This window comes from Dama dama, chromosome 11 (assembly GCF_033118175.1).
Source record: "Dama dama isolate Ldn47 chromosome 11, ASM3311817v1, whole genome shotgun sequence".
NCBI classification, from domain to species: domain Eukaryota; kingdom Metazoa; phylum Chordata; class Mammalia; order Artiodactyla; family Cervidae; genus Dama; species Dama dama.
The window spans coordinates 84380039-84398869 of record NC_083691.1 but is presented as its reverse complement, the minus strand read 5'-3'; the positions used below and the strand labels follow the sequence as shown (position 1 = coordinate 84398869).

Below are 18831 nucleotides of genomic sequence, written 5' to 3'. Positions count from 1 at the left end.
CAATTCTAAAAATGTCCATTTATCCCCTAAAAAGAAGGGGATACTTAAAAAGGGTCAGGCGACTGAGCCCTTTTCAGATCCCTCCGTTGGGTGCTTTTCATGGTTTAGTCTCCTTGGCCTTGTTTAAGATGTAGACCAAGAGTCAGAAGGCCACTTCCGTGTATCAATAAGTGCGCACATTGGAGAAACAGAATCTCTAAGTGTTCTGCATGAAAAGTATGAGGAGAAACATGTATTTCCCATCCAAGTTGCTTTATCTAATATGTTTCACCTGTTTCCCAAGTTTCATACCAGTTTTCCTAGTAATATGCTTTTAATGATCTAAATAGTAAAACTTGATCTTATTTATTCAACCAAGATTCATTTCATGCCTACTCAAGTAAGCACTGCTTGAGGCCTGGGGAAGACAGTGAATCCAGCAAGTGCCCATCCACACAGAACTGATGTTTTCTTAGGGAGACACAGGCAGCAAACAAATAAACAGAACACAAGATGAGGATCGGGCCACAGAGAGAGACACATAGCCAGTCCAGGGTGGGAGAGGAAGGGGCTGGACCGAAGAGGGGACAGGATGTTTTGATGATCCAGGAACACCTCACATTTTGGATGACATTTATAAGGGACCCAGAAGAATGGCAGGAATCATGGATTAGGAGAGAACCTGTGCATATAAGCAGGATGAGAGCCCGGTGGGTGGGAATATGCCGTGGATGCTCGGAGAGAAACAGGGAGGCTGTGTGGATGGGACTCCTTGAGCAGGGAGGGTAACCAGAAGGAGGCAGAGAAGTAGCCATGCACCAAAATATGAGATCTCGTGAACGATTTTAGAATTCTATTGAGATAAGATGGAAACTCTGGAGGGCTTTGAGTAGAGCAACAATGGAATGTTACTTGCAGAAGTGGAAGCTGAATACGTGTAACTCTATGGCTGATTCATATCAATGTATGACAAAACCCACTGAAATGTTGTAAAGTAATTAGCCTCCAACAAATTAAAAAAAATTTAAAAAAAAAAAAAAGAAGAAGTGGAAGCTGAGACCAGGGCAGTAGATGTGAGGTGGGAGGTTCTGATTCTAGTAAAAGGGTAGATTTGATCGGATTTGAACATGATGTGAGGAGTGGGAGGAAGAGGAGAGACTCCATGAACAACTGTAATGTTTTTGACTAAAACATGGAGTTGCAACTCTGGTGTAAAATCAATTTTATTGAGACATTTTTTTAGTTGGAAATCTCCATTGGACATCTGAGTGGAGGCAGTGAATAGACAGTGAATATCTAGAGCTCAGGAGAGAGATAGGAAAGGTTTCTGTAAACTTGAACGTTGTCATAGATGGGTGGTTTTTAAGCCTTGAGACTGGACGAGGTCACCCAAGAAGTGAGTGGAGATAGAGAAGAAAAGGGAGTCTGGAACTGAGCTCAAGAACCCTCCACTTTTGGGATCTGGGCAGGTCGGGGATAGAAAACAGAAAAGGAGCCCATGCCACAGGGGAAGACAGCAAGAGCTGTGACCTGGAGCCGCCTGGAGCAAGGGTGGGAGAAGTGCTGGTGGGTGACATCGGGTGGGAAGTAGGGACTGACCATCGTGCATCTGGTGGCATCCAAGTCATTTTGACAAGCCATTTCCCTACAGTGGTGGCAGCAAAGTCTGCTTAGACGGTTTCAGAAAGAAGGGGTGGGTGGTGAATTGGAGACAACCGTGACACATCTCAGCTACAGACCAAGGTGCTCAATTCACAGACAGGGTTTTCCTGCGGAGTAGAGGGGTCTGTCTGGGTGGCTTTTACTCGAAGAAGGACTGAGCTGGGCCTTGAAGGACAGGCGGGTTCTCTTCATTGGAGTGAAAGAGTCATCTGACCAAAGACCCTGAGACAGAAGCCAGATGCCCCTGGAATAGGGAGTTCTAGTAGCAGGAGGTAAGAACAGAGAAGACAGCTTTGGTCAAGATGTTTAGGGCTTTAATATTCCAAGAGAGGTGGATTTTGTCCTTTATCCTTCTCGGGAGGCTCCTTTTTAAACAGATGAAACACAAGATCATGGAGGTGCTCTGGGGAGGCTCACGGGGTCTGCAGGAGGGGCTGAAGCCGGGAGAGACCCGGGGCCAGGACAGCTGTGACCTGCCTTATAGACGTCCGAGGTGTGTGATGACAGGACCCGAGTTCAGGTGATGCTGGCTGGAAGAGGTGGATCCACTCTCCTCAACTGCGAGTGTGATAGAAGAGGGAATGCAGGTTTCACTGGCATCTGTTCACGACTAGAGATTTCTCCAGTGACTTCTCTGTCAGCGTGCACCGTTGGATTGGAACTTAATTTCTGTTAACTCCCCTTTCTGCTTCTGATGTATTATTGACGAATCATTTTTCCATTTTATCTCCACACATTCTGTAGTCAGTTGAGCTCTGCCACTTCATGTTTGACTAAGTGTGGCCTGCCAGGAAGCCTGGGCTCCTGTCCCATTTTCTCGTGGTCTCTCTGTGAAGTTTCAGGTGGCTGCTTCTCCCCCGGATGGTTCAGGCTACTTGGTTCTGCCCCCTGCACACATCCACTGACATTCTGAATAGCCCTGCCCTTACCAAGCATGTCCTCCTTTTGCCACCTCTGGATATGAGTAAAAGACTTGTGAACTGGTTTGCTGGTCAATACTCGTCCCATTTTATAGAAAACTGAAGGTCAGAAAAGTTAAGTGAATGATCCAAAGCCACGCAGCTCGTTAGCAGAAGACCTGGGAGTCTTGGACCTAGCTTGACCTGGAGTACCATCCCCCCAAAAATGGTGTCCGCACCTTGCAAGTCCCAAGCACCCCGCCCCATATTGCAGAAACAGACATTTTAAGGAAGGTCAGTCCTACAATGGGCCAGGTCAGTGCATCTGAATTTAAAATATGTCGCCACTAAGTTGTCTCCGGTTCCTCTGCAGTTCAGATCAAACTGGACCCCAGTTGTAGTTAACTGACCGAGTGCCCGTGATCTGTGCCTCCGGGCCAGGTGACGTCGTGTGTCACTCCTGTGTCATCGACAAGGCCAGCAGCTTTATAAAGGGCTCTCGCAGTAAATGTCAGAAGGGTTCTGTGTGAGAGTTGGGGTTGTTGCCGTTTCTGGCCATGGCAGGCCTTGGTCTCGGCGTGGAAACTCAGCAGCACCCACACTTTTTGTTTCTCCAAGCATTTTTTTTTTTTGAAAGATTTATCCTTTTTGGCCAAAGTGCTCAGAGGTGGCTTCCCTCTTAAGTTCGCATTAAAGAGAAATGACCCTCTCCTCTTAGACCCAAGAGCTCTGAACTGAGCTTTGAATATTTGGTGATAAAGGAGGTGGTATGGGTGAACTTTAATCAGAGCTGAACTGAGTTTAGCAGAGCAAATTGATCCAGAGGACAGGCTGTGAGCTGCCCAATGGGGAGATGGAACTCACCACGGGAGGCCCATAAGGGCAGAACTGGTCTTGATCATAACTGTGTGCCCCAGACTTAGCCCGGTGCCTGCCATGAAGGAAGTATTGATGAAATGTTGGTTGAACGATGGTGATTAAGTAACCACTGAGTAAGACAGTCCTCCTCCATCCTGGGCAGATCCTTCCAATTTCCCCAGCCGTCGCCAGGTAGAGCATTTCTAAGCACCTGTGGGAAGAGAACGCACACTGTCGAGCCTGTGTGGTGTGGAAGGTTTCACTGAAATCTACCTCCAGGCAGGAATGAGGCACAGGAATTTCAAAGTTGCTTCTCTTCTGCTGCTATCCCAGGAAGACCCTGAGCTGACCCCAGCCCTGGGGGGCTCTGTAGAAGTCTTTGCTACTTAGCTGCTGACATTCACGGGTTTTCCACCTGGGTCTCATGTTAGCCTTTTCTCCTGAGGCAGCTGCAGGGCAATGGCAGGTCAGCCCCTGGGGTGATAAGGCAGCTCAAGGCTGTGTGTTGGACCAGGGAGGGCAGGGGCTCAAGACAGCATAGCACTGAAAGAGGTCATGTAAATGTCAAGGGGTTTTCTTCCCAGATTCCTCCCGGAAATTCATATTGCATATCAAGATGTCTCAGTGGGCAAGCTAAACACCATCCCCACACACAGCCTAGAACCACCTAGCCCAGACCCACCAAATCAGGATCTGTGAGCAGGTTTTATAAGGGCCTCAGGTGACTCAGATATGATAGAAAAGTTGGGAATCACTAGTTGATACTCAGGCCCGTGCTTCTGTAAATGAAAATGTTTTCAGTAAACTCTCTTTTTGATGTCAGAGAGTTGTTGAACCTTTCAAAACTCAGGAGCGTCTGGTTCTTGCCATGTCTGAGTGCATGCGTGCTCAGTTGCTTCAGTCATGTCTGACACTTTGTGACCCACGGACTGTAGCCTGCTCTGCCCAAGGGATTTTTTAGGCAAGAACACTGGAGTGAGTTGCCATGCCCCCCTCCAGGGGATCTTCCCAAGCCAGGGACCAAACCCGTGGCTCCTGTGGCTCCTGCATTGCCCGCAGATTCTTTATCACTGAGCTCCTGGGAGAGGTCTTGAAATTTAACTAAGAAAGCTAAAGCCAAAATGGCTTTATTCCTGGGGACAGTAGGAAGACCTGGGCTTTGGATTCAGAGGACTGCATCTGAAGCCTGGCTCTGCCGTTCCTGGGTGCATAACCTTGGGCAGTTAATACACAGTGGAAGCTGAGTTCACACTCTCTTCCCTATCACTTTTCACTTCTCTCAAATCTGTCTTTTTTAAGGTCCACTTCTTGAAAGACTGGTAACTTTGGGATAGCGATCAATCACTCTGAGCAGAGAGGAATATTCTAACTTATACAAACATATTTCATGTATTTTATTTTGGTCTAATAAGGCTGTTTGTTGGGCTTCCCTGGTGGCTCAGATGGTAAAGAATCTGCCTACGATGCCGGAGACTTGGGTTCAATCCGTGGGTTGGGAAGATCCCCTGAGGAGAGCATGGCAACCTGCTCTAGTATTCTTGCCTGGAGAATTCCGTGGACAGAGGAGCCTGGCAGGCTACAGCCCATGGGGTCCCAGAAAGTCAGACACAAGACTGAGCAACTAAGTGGAGCATAGCACGAGGCTGTTTACTAGTATTTAGTATTGCCGACGTTGGGTAACCTTATTATAAAAATCAGTTAGTAACATGGCAGGACTTGGCCAAGGAACGTGCTAGATGCAGACTCCTGTTGTCATGTGTTAGAAAAAGAGGTTCTTAAGAATTACGTCTTTAAAAAGTTGGCTAATTATTGTTAGCCAGATGAAGTTAGGAATATATTCCTGATATTTGGGGTTAACAGATGTGTCATTTTTCTCAGTTTTGTTTCATGTTGTAGTATCTTGTTGATCAAAGTGTCTGTCTGATTGAGTTAGATAATATAAACATATTTACTCAAGTTCAGTTTCCAGACTGCATGGTCCCAGGGGGAACAGAGCAGACATGTAAAACTTAACTCAGGCAGCGCCTCATGAGGTCTGCTGACGTCCATTCCTTTTGAGGGAAACAGTGAAGGGGAAATGAATACAGAATGAAGGTGCTTTAACTTTTTCACTTCCTGTGACATATTTAATATAAATGATTCAGCACTCATGGATTGAAGAGCAACAGTTATTAAAGTATAATTTAGCTGATGGAAAGTAAAAGAAATCCTTTCATTTCAGCCAGTGCCCATCAGCTTGCACAAATCTGTAGTCAGCAGCATTTGTTATGAAAAAGCAGAGCTTTTGAGTTTGGTGGAGGAGTAAACTTCTCCTCCCCCTTTTAAATGGCTGTAAGACATGTTTCCCACCCCTGCAAAGGTAGTGACTCTCGAGCATTAATGATGTCAGGGCAGAAACTGGATCTTTTGTGTCCCAGGACATGTTGTATTGTGTTGTATTGAACCGAATGCACCGTCTACCTGGGTTGAGGAGACAGAAATAAATAAGGTACTCCCCCCAATCATCTCTTATAAAAAAAAAATGTTCCCTTCTTTTTAGAAATGTATGTCCCAGAACCAACCAATGTACCCATTGAGAAGACAAATCATCGAGAGATTGACATGGAGGTCCCCCTGTGGCCCACACCTAGTGAAAACGACATTATCCACCTCCCCAGAGGTAAGTGCCAAAGTCAGCAGATATCAAGAGTTTATTTCACTGAGGTGCTCAGTTAACGCACAGTGGAAGCGGAGTTCATACTCTTGTCACTTTTCACTTCTCTCAAATCTGTCATGTGTGGTTTACTTTTTTTTTTTTTTAATTTTCAAAAGTTCTTTTGAGCAACCTATTAAATCACATGTCCAAGTAATCTCAAACAGCCAGTCCAGGAAAGACCTGCTTGGCTGTAACATATTTAACAGCCTGGGATGATGAAGTAAGTCTGCAGATAAAATGCCTCTTTTCCGGCCCCACAAGCTCAGAGACTTAGTGATGATGGAAAGAAATATGTTCCTGGTCATAAAAGCTTGGTATCTGGAATTTCTAAGCCATCTCTCAAATGTATGTATGTGAATAAACTTTGTAAGCAAAGTAATAATAAATTGTTCACCTATCCCTGTGGATCCTGTATCAAGCATTTATGCATTAAGATTACCCTCTACCACAGGTAGTTTTCACTCTGTGGGAGTCCAATTTATTACTGATATGTTGATTTTCCCACTCATCAGGCTTTTCCATGCTTTTTTTTCTTGCTCTGTCCTTTATTTGTGTGCAATAGAGATATTCTGCCTCTCAGCAGCTAAGAGGCAAAGCAGGGCCAAGTTCCTGTCAATCTTAACCTATCTAGAAGTAGGCCTCTTGATCAAAATAGTGTAAGCTTGCTCTTAGCCGTGGCTCAGTACTGCCTCCTGTCTACTCCAAGGACATTTTCAAAATCATTGTTAAGACAGTTTTTGTTATTTCTTTTGGAAGAAATTAATTCATTGCTTGAGAGATTAATGGTCCCTTACTTTAGATGTTGTGTAAGTGTTATGCTTGGATCAAGCCAGATGACCAGAGAGCCAAATTCCTGGACCCGTGTTTTGGCTCCTTATGTGATTGCTGACTGAATGGCACTTTCCCATTTTGTGTGCAGTCACTCAGTCAGTAAATATTAGTGCCTGCTCGGCGCCACATACTGCTCTGGGTGCTGAGTTTTGGCCACAAGAATAGCCCTTATTTATTATGTTGAGGACTCTGAATTACATAGTAGTTGTGTTTGTTATAAAGACCCTTAGGAGAAATCTCTTGTGTTGGTACCAAGGAAATCCATGATTCTCCTAAGCAGCTGCTTTGTTTTCATCTTAAAGACAATGTGAATCTTATTGATGATGCTTGTTTCCATTTTTGCTTTGGCTGCTAGAAAGCTTAAAGCTAAATTTTATGGCCTGCTTTTAGGCCGTAAAACAATTTAAAGACTAAATTTTTTTTTTTTTTAACTGATCTCAATTGAAGCTTCATTTTTCTTTCCCCAAGCCTCAATTTACTTTATAATCTTCTTATATGTCATATATTCCTAAAAACACTTCCAATATCATTTATATTGTGGGAAGTTAAACATTCATTCTTCATTGTATATTTGCACCCTGAATTCATCAATAGGGTATTTTATCTTCTTTGTATTTTTTTTGATGCTGATAAATACATTTACTTTTTTTCCACCTTCTATAAAGTAAAGTATTACCATCTATGGTGGCTAAAATGACTAGGAGGGTCCCTTCTTTGCATCCCCCCACAAACACATAGAAGTATATTAATAAAAATATGAGTTTTAAATTAAAGACAGTATTAACATCACAAAGCTGTGCTGCTTCATGAGCTGAGTCTTCAAAACAGTTCAAAATCAGGTCCTTTTCACTGTATGTGTTCTGCAACTTTCACTAACCTGATCCTGACTACAGAGGTTTACTTGAAACAAAATAAGGACATTTTCAGAGTGCTCCTGATTGCTGTATATTTACCTTTGTTGAAGAATGGTGATTTAAAAGAACAAAAAGACCCATCATTTATAAGAGCAAAATTAAATGTCCCTTATACAGGAAAACGATCTAACCTGCCCAATGAATTTTCATTAAGTTTATGAAAAGTAAGGCATTTTTGCTCAGAGCTCAGTAAACTGAAATGTCAACCAGCAGGCCAAGCCTTTGGTCCTGGCTTGGTTTTCACAAGCGCACTACTAGTTAGTCTTATCTATCACACTACTAAGTAGAAGCATGCGCTCTGCCCTCACCTCCTGTTTGCTAGTATAAATTAGCAGGGAGGAAAGCTGATGTTTCTGTTTCAGAATCTTAGGAGGACCATAAAGGTTAACATTAATCAAAATATTTTTTAGTCATTTTTAAAGTCTACATAAGAATCTTATTTTCGTGACTAGCTAGAATCAGCATCATCCTGTCCAGTTATTAAACCTTCTCACTCTGATATTTCCTTGTTTACATCCATCCTAAGAGCTCTGCCCTTTCATGAGAGCTCTTTGGATCCACATTAGACTTTAATCATGTTTTAGCCTTAAAGTACTGGGAAGCAATAAAACCAATCCACCGATCTCTATTTGTAGGGTAATTAAGATAATCCTTAAAAATTCTGGTTTAGGTAATAAATGCTTGTAATTTTTTTCTCTCTCCTAGACATGGGTCACCCCCAGATAGATTACAGAGATAATACCAGGCTGAACTCAGAAGATGCTTCAGTGGACTCCATTGCCTCGGTTGTGGTTCCTATAGTAATAGGCCTCTCTATCATAATAGCATTCCTGTTCATCAATCAGAAGAAACAGTGGATACCACTGCTTTGCTGGTATCGAACACCAACTAAGGTATTGTCCTGACAAAGTTTCAGCCTCTTCAGTCAAACTAGGAAAGCCTCCATGCTTGTATTTCCTTAATTGCTGGATATCTGCTCTACCAGCCGAATTTTACTTTGCTCTTCATGGCCTCAAATGTACATCAGGCTGTAGTGATCAGATACATAGTACTTGCCTGGGGCTAGATCAGTCACTGAATGAATTCTCCATCTTCCATCGGTTAACGAACCCAACCTTTTTCACAGGTCCAATTACCTGAATTTAAAGTTTTCAAATAGGAATCAATCCAGGGGTATTTGTTTAAGTCATTGTTGTTTATATTAGAAATTAAAACTTGATCACTTGGTATTTCTCAGTCATCTATCAACATAGAATTGGGAGAGGAAAAAAAAAATCACAAGGGTAGAAGATAACACTCAAAAGAGGGAAAGAGGAGAGCTGAAAGCTTATGAAGATGTACAGAAGTCCTAAGGACAGGGAAACATGTCAAAGGCAAGCAGAGAGGAAAAGGGAGCAATAGACGGAGGGATTGTGTGAAATAACACCAGACAGGGTGGAGAAAGGCAGAAAGAACATGTATTTGCTGTCAACACAAAGGGCTTCAATCTGCCTGTTTTAAAAAGTAGGAAGTAATTCATTTACTCAAGAATTGAAAACAGCCATTTTATCATCCAGATAACCCTTTCACAAAATTTATCAGATGGAATAGCCTGCCTCTGATTTTCTCTGACAAATACGTGAATTGCCTCTGGGCTGGGCATGTGCTGGGTTGGGATACAGGAATGTAGAGGACAGTCCCCGCCTGCAGAGCTGGGGAAAGCCTGTGGCTGGAGACGGAGGGACTGGCCCAAACTGGCATGCTCATTCTACAGCCTGAGTGATTGGAAATGGTCCATTTATCTTAACAGCTGCCGACCTGGTACCTTCCATTCATCCTTCAACTCTCTTAAGAACTGATCTGTACTTCAAGTATTTGAAAATAATTATCACTTCAGTATTTTCTCAGTTCTTTTATCTCCCCCTTGTTTGACATCATTTATTGGCATTTTACCTTTAAAACACGGTTTTTCAGTATCCCAGTATAGTTGGTAGGAAGGACTTCCCCAGCAGTTCAGTGGTTAAAGTTCTCTGTTTCCACTACAGGAGGCATAGGTTCGATCCCTGATCAGGGAACTAATTAGATCCCGTGTGCCATGCAGTGTGGCCCCCCACCCCCCAAAAAAGTGTAGTTGGCTCTGGAACAGGCTGTTAGCCCATGCAGTCCGCTCATCCATGTGCTGCGATGCTGTTATCTCACTCGAATGAGGCCTAGATAACTGCTGATTCAAGATACATAAAGCAGCTAATTCTTTATGGTTTTCTTTCCCCCCTCCTCCTATGAAATAGCCTTCCTCTTTAAATAATCAGCTGGTATCTGTGGACTGCAAGAAAGGAACCCGGGTCCAGGTGGACGGTTCCCAGAGAATGCTGAGAATCGCGGAACCAGACGCGAGATTCAGTGGCTTCTACAGCATGCAGAAACAGAACCACCTACAGGCTGACAATTTCTACCAAACGGTGTGAAGACAGGTGGCGCCAGCGAGGTTCTGAAAGACAGAAAAACGACTCAGTCTGCTTTTAAAAAAGTAAACTCGAACTCGTGCACTTGCTTAGTGGATTGTATTGGACTGTGACTTGATGTACAGCGCTGAGGAATTCCTGGGCTGGGCTCTGTCGGCAGCGGCATGCAGAGCAAGCATTCCCACTCCTCCTCAAGATCACTGACCAAGTGGTGTCTTAGAACCAAAGGTTTCAAAGTTGCTAAGATGTATGTGCTTGTAATATAGCTGTAGAGAAACTTGGGGGCGGGGACAGTGAGTTTGGTTGGGGAGAATGTGTGGGAGGGGGGTGGTGGTGGAAAGACACAGTTGGTCAGCGCGGCTGGGGGAGCAGTCCAGTCCAGTGGCCCAGAGGATGTCTTTTCCTGTTGCTCGGAAGACTGCACTGGTTGCTGCACAGCTCAGGCCTGAGCGAGCAGGAAAACAGGCCCTGCGATCCTTCTGCCTGTAACCACCTTAGACCACAGACAAGGGCACCAGACCCTATTGATAGCCACCCCAGGCCTCCAGCCACACGCTTCTTTTCTATAGTCACAGCTGCAGTAGGCGGTGAGGAAGCAGGAGACATGGGGTAGCCACGTTTCTCTAAAGCGGGTGATTAAGGATCTACACAGTTATACTTTTTGCTGCTTTCTTTTTTCTTCCGAGCCAATCAGCCAGTTCCCAGCAGAGTCAGCAGGTGATCAGGACCCGAGTCGTTTCTCGATGTGAGCACTGGAGCTTTTCTGATGGCCGCGTGGCCGGAAGGAGGAGAGGGTGAGGTCACCAGGCATTTATTTCCAGGGCTACACTTCCTTTGTTGTCGCTTTCTTCTGTTCTGTTGTTGGTTGTTTATAGTTTTCATTGAAGCTCTAGCTTAAAAAGAAACTTTTTTTAAAAAAAAAGACTGTTTGGGGATATTTTTTTTTCCTTATTATATACTGAATCTACAAAATAGAAACTACTTCATTTTAATTGTATATTATTCAAGCACCTTGGTTGAAGCTCAAAAAAAAAAAAATTATGCCTCTTTAAACTCTAGCAATTATAGGAATATTTATGTAACTCTTATGCTTCAGAAAAACAAAAGTATTTGTGTGCGTGTGTATATAATATATATATGCATATATATTTATACACATACAATTTTATGTTTTCCTGTTGAATGTATTTTTATGAGATTTTAACCAGAACAAAAACAAACAGGCATTCCATCACAAATTTTTGATTAACACAAAATCTCATTCTACCTGCAGTTTAATTGGGAAGAGAAATGTGTGTGTGAGTGTGAGTGTATGTGTGTGTATGCACACGCCTTGAGCAGTCAGCCCCATACCTGCCATGGAGAAGGTATTCCTTTATTAAATTCTTCATTTGGATTTGCTTTCGGTTTTCAATTCGCTCACTGGCCAGAGACATCGATGGCAGTTTTAGCTGCATCACTAATCAGCTCCTGGATTTTTTTTTTTTTTTCTTTCAAACAACTGTTTGAAACAACTACTGGAATATTGTCCATAATAAGCTGGAAGTTTGTCGTAGTTTGCCTCAGATGTAACTGACTGTATACTATAGTGTTAAACTTTTCAAACAGCTCTTAGCACTTTTATACTAATTACCCATTTGTTGCATTGATTTTTTTTCTTTTAAAAATGCTTGTTGTGAAAGACACAGATACCCAGTATGCTTAATGTGAAAAGAAAACGTGTTCTGTTTTGTAAAGGAACTTTCAAGTATTGTTGTAAATACTTGGACAGAGGTTGCTGAACTTTAAAAAAAATTAATTTATTATTATAATGACCTAATTTATTAATCTGAAGATTAACCATTTCTTTTGTCTTAGAATATCAAAAAAAAAAAAGGAAAAGAAAAAGGTGTTCTAGCTGTTTGCATCAAAGAAAAAAAAAGATTTATTATCAAGGGGCAATATTTTTATCTATCTCCAAAATAAATTTGTTAATGATATGCTACCAAAATAGATTTACATCAGCCTGATTAGTATAAATTTTTGTTGACAATTAACCATTCCTGGCATAAAAAGTCTATCAAAAAATTGTAAATGCTTGCTTTTTGTTTTTTTCAATCATGGCCATATTATGAAAATACTAACAGGATATAGGACAAGGTGTAAATTTTTTTTATTATTATTTTAAAGATTTGATTTATCCTGAGTGCTGTATCTATTACTCTTTTACTTTGGTTCCTGTTGTGCTCTGTAAAAGAAAAATATAATTTCCTGAAGAATAAAATAGATATATGGCACTTGGAGTGCACTGTAGTTCTACAGTTTGTTTTCTTCAAAAAACAAGGCTGTAAGAGGATTACCTGCAACTTGATTCTTGGCAACAAATAAACACTTTGAATCCAAATCACATGATGTCCCTTTCAGAAAGATTCTGTCTGCGATGTGAAAGATGACTCATCCTTTTATGTTAAGGTTGACAGTTCCGTGAATCTCCAGCATCACACCCCAGTGCTTTGCTCAGAAGGCAGGCCTTTCCCAAGGAATCCTTGTGAGACAAAAAAGGGGCCCCTGCCACCCCAGTGCCCACTGCAAGTGTACAGCCCAGAGAGGCTGCTGTGAGGGAAATTTAAAATCTACCTGGTTGTCAGTCACCAATCAAATATGCCCATCTCATCATTAGTGTCATTCATCATGTGTAGGAAAGGGGCTGCAGTGGGAAGCCCTGGGGTTTACTGCTGAAGAATAATGAGGTTACCAAGCAAAATCAGGGAACCCTCATTAAAAAGGGACTTTGAGTTGATCAGAAAAAATAGCATTTTTTTCATACAGTTCAGATGCATCAACTTAAGAAGGAACTATAAACAGACTATTGTTGAGTGGCTTCAGAAGACAATTCTTTTGCTTTTTAGTATGCCCTCTTGTATAAGACAATTTTTACAAATTCAGATTAGCTTCAATTAACATTCTTATATTGGTAAGATTCTTCATCAGTTCAAGAGCATGGGACAAATTGTTCACATATTCACTATCAAGACATGAATAAAACAAGGAACCATCTCCATTCCCACGTGCCCTAGAGAAAGGCTGAAATGCAACGCTGCATCAAACTCCAAACTGGCCTGCTGCCATCTTCACGTCCCTTACTGAGCAGAGTGAGGAACACAGTGGGCTCTGGACACTCAACAGATGTTTTCAGTGGGACCTGAAAAGTCCGATGGCTAATTAGACTCTACTTACATTCATGTTGGTGATGGGAGGAGGCTGTCGGGAATGTTTCACAGACCCAGGAAAAGACGAGACTTCTGACATTCCACAGTAGCTTATCACTATCTGAAAAATGCTCCTCTCCCCCCCCATTCCCCGACTTAGCATGAGGCTAATCAAGATTTCACCAGCTCATGCTCTGTAATAAGACAGTGTGTGGAATAGCAAGGGGTGGAATCCAGCATGGTTAAGAGAATTTAAAAAAAAAAAAAAAAAGCTCTCAAACGTATGCTACTTTTTTTCAACATTTATTAAATTGACTTGATTGGAACTGGCAAAGGTGTTTCATGACTAGGGATGGATCCATGAGCTGTTCCAGAATTAGTGCTTCAGGAAAACACAGGCATGAATAAAGCACAATAATAACAGGGAACGGGCACTGCTGCAGCATACGGTTTAAGCACCTTAAAAGATACCAATTCCTTTTAAGGACACTTCTTCACAGACATGGGAAATGAAACATGGAAACATCTAAAGTTAAACAATACAAGATTCTGAAAGTGAATGTCATCTTAATGGTTAAAACTTGAACAATGGTGAGACACACAGCAAGCCCTAAAATAGACCATCTCCGGGTGTTTTGATTTTGACAAAGTATTAAGCCAAGATAATGTATATTCTGGTTTCCCTTCTTCCAAAAACCCCAAGTTTCAGTCTCTCTGGACAATACTGGTAGGTAATGTTTATACTGACAGTTCTCTTATTTAAAAAAAAATCAGTGTTGGTACTTGCCATCACTGAAGAACAACTATAGCATAAATCTCACAATGCTTTAATCTAGTTCTTGAGTGAGTGCAGTTTAGATCTAGAAAGCCGTAAAAACTCAGACGTACTGTCCGTCAATGAAAAATATAGCTGCATGTGCTCAGTGAACATCACTCCCCCTTACTCTACACAGTTGCAGAAGAGTTCATAATTGTTAGTATTAACAAAAAAAAAAACTCTAGAATTCAAAATAGTGCCATGGTTCTCTCAGTTCAAGATACAAAGAATTAGAGAAGGCATGATCTAGTAATACTGAATCACAAACCCAAGTTCAAGTGTCCTGAGTTTCCAATAGCAGGAAGGTAATAGTAGCCAGCTTTCAGAATAATGCTATAGGAATTGTAGCTTGTTGCCCACGAAGGATAAAGCTGTTCCTGAAGTGATGCTGCCCTATGTAGGACACAGAACTAGAGGAAGAAAAAAAAAATTTTTTGAATAGAAATGTATATTTTGTATATATTTACATAAGATGTATATATATATTTATATACATTTGTATATGCATTTTATATACATTCTATATGTATATAAAAATGCCATTAAACAATGAAAACTATAATACGGATCTATAGTAGCATTTTTGTTGTGTATACCCAACAACGAAAAGTTTTCTCAAGACACACTGAATTGTCCAGAAATGAGATGCCAAGAGGTCATGTCTCTCAGGGTACCACTTAGAGATACAAACCTATAACAGCCTTGCTGAAGGCTTGTAACCCAGCAGACGGCTCACTGGTGAAGTCAAAGAAGGAAGCGAGTTTCTGCACACCACTTTCTTCCTATCTTGGATCAGCACAGTGGCAGCCAGAGCTACACCAGCCTCTGGTACAAAGTTGAGCACTGGGATAGAGCAGGCTGAGTGGAGCGATGAAGCAGTGGTGGGAAAGAGAAGCTTAGTAGCCCATACAGCATCCACCCCATCTTGGGTCAGATGAGGCCACTTTTCTGCCTTCTTTCACTTCTCACCTTCACATTGAAATTAAGGTGGTATATGTAGGCAGCCAGGCTTCCCAGGTGGCTATGGGTAGAGAACCAACCTGCCAATGCAGGGGACATAAGAGACGTGGGTTTGATCCCTGGGTCAGGAAGATCCCCTGGAGGAGGGCATGGCAACCCACTCCAGTATTCTAGCCTGGAGAATCCCCATGGACAGAGGAGCCTGGTGGGCTACAGTCCATGGGGTCACAAAGAGTCAGACACAACGAAGCGACTAACACGCACGCACGCACATGCACACACACAACCCACAGTCACCAGCATTAAAAACAAGGAGAAAGTCCCACCAAGAAAGGGGATGAAGAGTTCACCCTTAGACATGACCAAGCAACTAACACACACACACACGCAACCCATAGTCACCGGCGTTAAAAACAAGGAGAAAGTCCCGCCAAGAAAGGGGATGAAGAGTTCTCCGTTGAACAATACCCCCTTCCCAGGTAAAGTGTTCTACTGATCCCCAAGGAAGAGAAATTAAGTGGCTGTGGATTTCCAGAATGGGTGGAAAAGAGCAGTTTGAATCGCCTTCTATCCTCACCTTCCCAAGCATGTCCACACCTCTGAGTGTGTTACCCTCCCCTCTTCATTTTCTTGGACTATAGAGTCACTCCTTAGTCTGAACCCCAGCTGCTTTTCCACCCAGTCCTTACAATACAAAGCCAAGACCAGACCACAGCACATGCACACAGGCAGCTTGTCAGCGGCTGGCACCGTTTACCTAGAGGTGGACTGGCAGGTGGGGCGGGAACTGGGTCACCAGGACAGGAGGCAGTGGGGCAGAGGGGAGCTTGAGGCAGGGCAGGGTCACAGTGACACTCCTGGGTTTTCAGGGGAAAAAGTAAAAATCACTTCCCCCCAGAGCACTCTGCTCTCCGGGTCACACAATTCTCCCATGAAGTCTGACGATAAAAGAGCTCGAGAGTGTCTGGGAAGCTCGCTCTATCCCTGGCTCTCACAGCAGTACCCCAGTAACCCACGCCAATTGAAACTTAAGACATGTTCTTTATGTGCATCTCATTCCTGATTCACGTCTATAAAGAACAAACCTCAGAACAATCCAGCTTTCAAACCAGTGCTAGCACAACACAAAAGCAAACAGAGATGTCAGGTTTTTGTTTTCAGAAAGTTGAGAATGTAACAGGAAGAGACAGCCCTCCATCAGAAAACACAGCTTATTTAAAAAAAACGATCATGTCAATTTAGTCTTTCCTAACCCCCTCCCCGTTAACCCTTTCGTGGCCAGCCCCACGTCTGGCCTTGCAGGTGATACTCTGTACTGTTCACTTCATGCCAGTTCCTCCTATATCAAGCTATGATTGAGGAACAGTCCCATCTGAGTTCCTGAACTTCTCACAAATCCCAAACTTCTGTTCAGTTAGCAACTCCTGGTGGAGAAGAGTGAGAACTCAAAGAAGAACAGTGTGGCCAGAGGAGAGGACTGCTCTCCAGCTTGGACCAAGCACTACAGGATGCATCCTATGATGCCCTGAAAATCTGCCACCTGAAAAACTGGTACTTTCAAAGAAATAATTTCATTTAAAAGTATTAGCTTTGCCTGGAATTAAGTAAGATCTTCAGTCCCTCTATTATCCAAATTTTGTTCTTTCCTCAGCAAAGCAGGTGATGTCATTAAAGTCTCACACAATCTTCTTTGCCTCATCACCGTTCCCATCCTGTGTGATCCTGATCTCACTCCTAAGATCTGCAGCTCATTCTCCACTGCCCTGGCTCTGTGTGCATCCATTCTTTTTCTCTTTCTCCCTACCTTCCCTGTCCCTTACCCAATCCCATCCACAGTCCCTTTGAGATGGTTAACTGATCTGAATGTTCCTGCTTTCATCTGTCCTTCTCCTTCTATTGTCCTCAAGACGGCAGAGGCCACCTTTCTCAAATCCTCCCAGTGTCAAGACCCAAGACTCACATAATTATGGCAATATCTCCATAGTATATCCTCCACTGCCTTCCTTGATGTTTATAATCTGGCTGTGAAAATTATTTCCAGCCCAGGACCTCAAATAAAAACTAAATTTTATATAACCATGCTTTATTATGTTGGGAGCATAAGTAAGTTACATATCTATCCTCATGCTGCAAAATACAATAAAGAAAAGTTGTACATTTAGAAGTTACTTTTTAATCTATTAGCAAGATGATGCATTTATTGACTAATAAAAACTTCCCAACTACTGCACATACACTATTCTAAAACTTACCTTTTTACCCCAATACGAAACAAAAAGCTTAAAAAAAGAAAAAAAAACCTCACCTTTTAGTATATAGTCTGTTAACAAGCTTGGAACTTTTTCACTATCCTCTTTCATGGCACGAAGAACTGTAAAATAAAAGGAGAAGGAAAACAATGATTTCAAATTCAGACAATCTCTATCATTCTAGCCTTAGTCTTAATTACACAGTATAAACAATTCATGCAAATTGATTATCTTCTGGATGAAAGACTACAACTGGACAAGAATTTATTACAGCTGAATAAGTCCTCACTCAGGTAAGAATATTAAGCTACCTGAGAGCTATTTCCTTGATTTAAAATTTCTAAACAGTGAGGCAGGAAAGAGGAACTGGGTTTATTACACAGAGGCTCAGTTTTGTCTGCATAAATACTGGCAAGCAAGTTACCAAAATGTGCACTTCTATGAGCTCTGGGAAGGAGAACCTCAGTGCTGAGGTCTCATGAGCTGGAGAAACTCTTAGAAAAATGAAGAGCTAGCTGCACTCTCCAAGGAGCATTATCTGTCAGCCTTCTCAGAAACTTTTAAAAGAAAAGAATAAAATGAAGAACAGACTTCCATAAAGCCAGCACCCTGCCAGGCTGCCTGCTCCTTAAAATGGCAGAGGGACCTGGGTGAGTCAGCCTCATTCTAAAGAGAATCGTTGACAATTTGATCGCTAAGCAAAGACAGAATAGAAGACACAGATACTATTATAGAGGTTTAAAAACATCTAGACCACTTGGGTTCAGATAAACCCACAAAGAATACTGCCCTTTCACAGTTGACTGCCAACTCAAACTCTCTGGAGCATCCTCACTGTTCTCCCCCGGACGTATGACAAGACAGCCTAGTTTAAAGCCTGACTCAGCCACTTCTAGTAGTGGGACTGTGACCAAGTTACTTAACCACCCAGTTCCTCATCTGTGAGGTGAGAATAATAATTAGACTTGTCTCACAGGGTTATCCTGAGTATGAAGTTACCAATTTAGACGTGAAGGACTTCAGGTAGCGTCTGGCACATAATACACACTATGTAAGCATTACCATCATTACCATCATAACTAACAGTGTTCTAATTCTTATTACAACTATTATTGCACCTCCAATAGCTTTTATGAGGAAGGCTACATATCTAAACACTGACTGTCTCCAGAGCTTCCCCTGCAGTATATCTACAGGTAGGAATGGCAGAGGCTCAGATTCTCCCCAAAATTTTCAAGAGACAAATTTTTTAAGTTTTCTTTTAAACTTTCATACTATCTTGATATAGTATATTAACTTGGATACTCATTCACACACTGTACATACGCGCGCTTACCC

General features: G+C 42.3%; 2 protein-coding genes across 4 annotated transcripts in view; one reads left to right on the top strand and one right to left on the bottom strand.

Annotated features, from left to right (window-relative positions):
• CRIM1 (cysteine rich transmembrane BMP regulator 1) overlaps positions 1-12561 on the top strand; it is a 202968-nt gene extending 190407 nt beyond the window's left edge. For both annotated transcript variants that reach the window (XM_061155608.1, XM_061155607.1), the window contains 3 exons: positions 5938-6057; positions 8544-8731; positions 10106-12561. In XM_061155608.1, coding sequence (XP_061011591.1) covers positions 5938-6057; positions 8544-8731; positions 10106-10282 — 485 coding nt within the window. In that variant the 3' untranslated portion in view covers positions 10283-12561. The remainder of the gene's footprint in view (positions 1-5937; positions 6058-8543; positions 8732-10105) is intronic.
• A 1193-nt stretch (positions 12562-13754) lies between these two features.
• Positions 13755-18831, bottom strand: part of FEZ2 (fasciculation and elongation protein zeta 2) — a 43992-nt gene continuing 38915 nt past the window's right edge. For both annotated transcript variants that reach the window (XM_061155609.1, XM_061155610.1), the window contains 2 exons: positions 17550-17615; positions 13755-14694 (listed from right to left, as the gene is read on the bottom strand). In XM_061155609.1, coding sequence (XP_061011592.1) covers positions 14678-14694; positions 17550-17615 — 83 coding nt within the window. In that variant the 3' untranslated portion in view covers positions 13755-14677. The remainder of the gene's footprint in view (positions 14695-17549; positions 17616-18831) is intronic.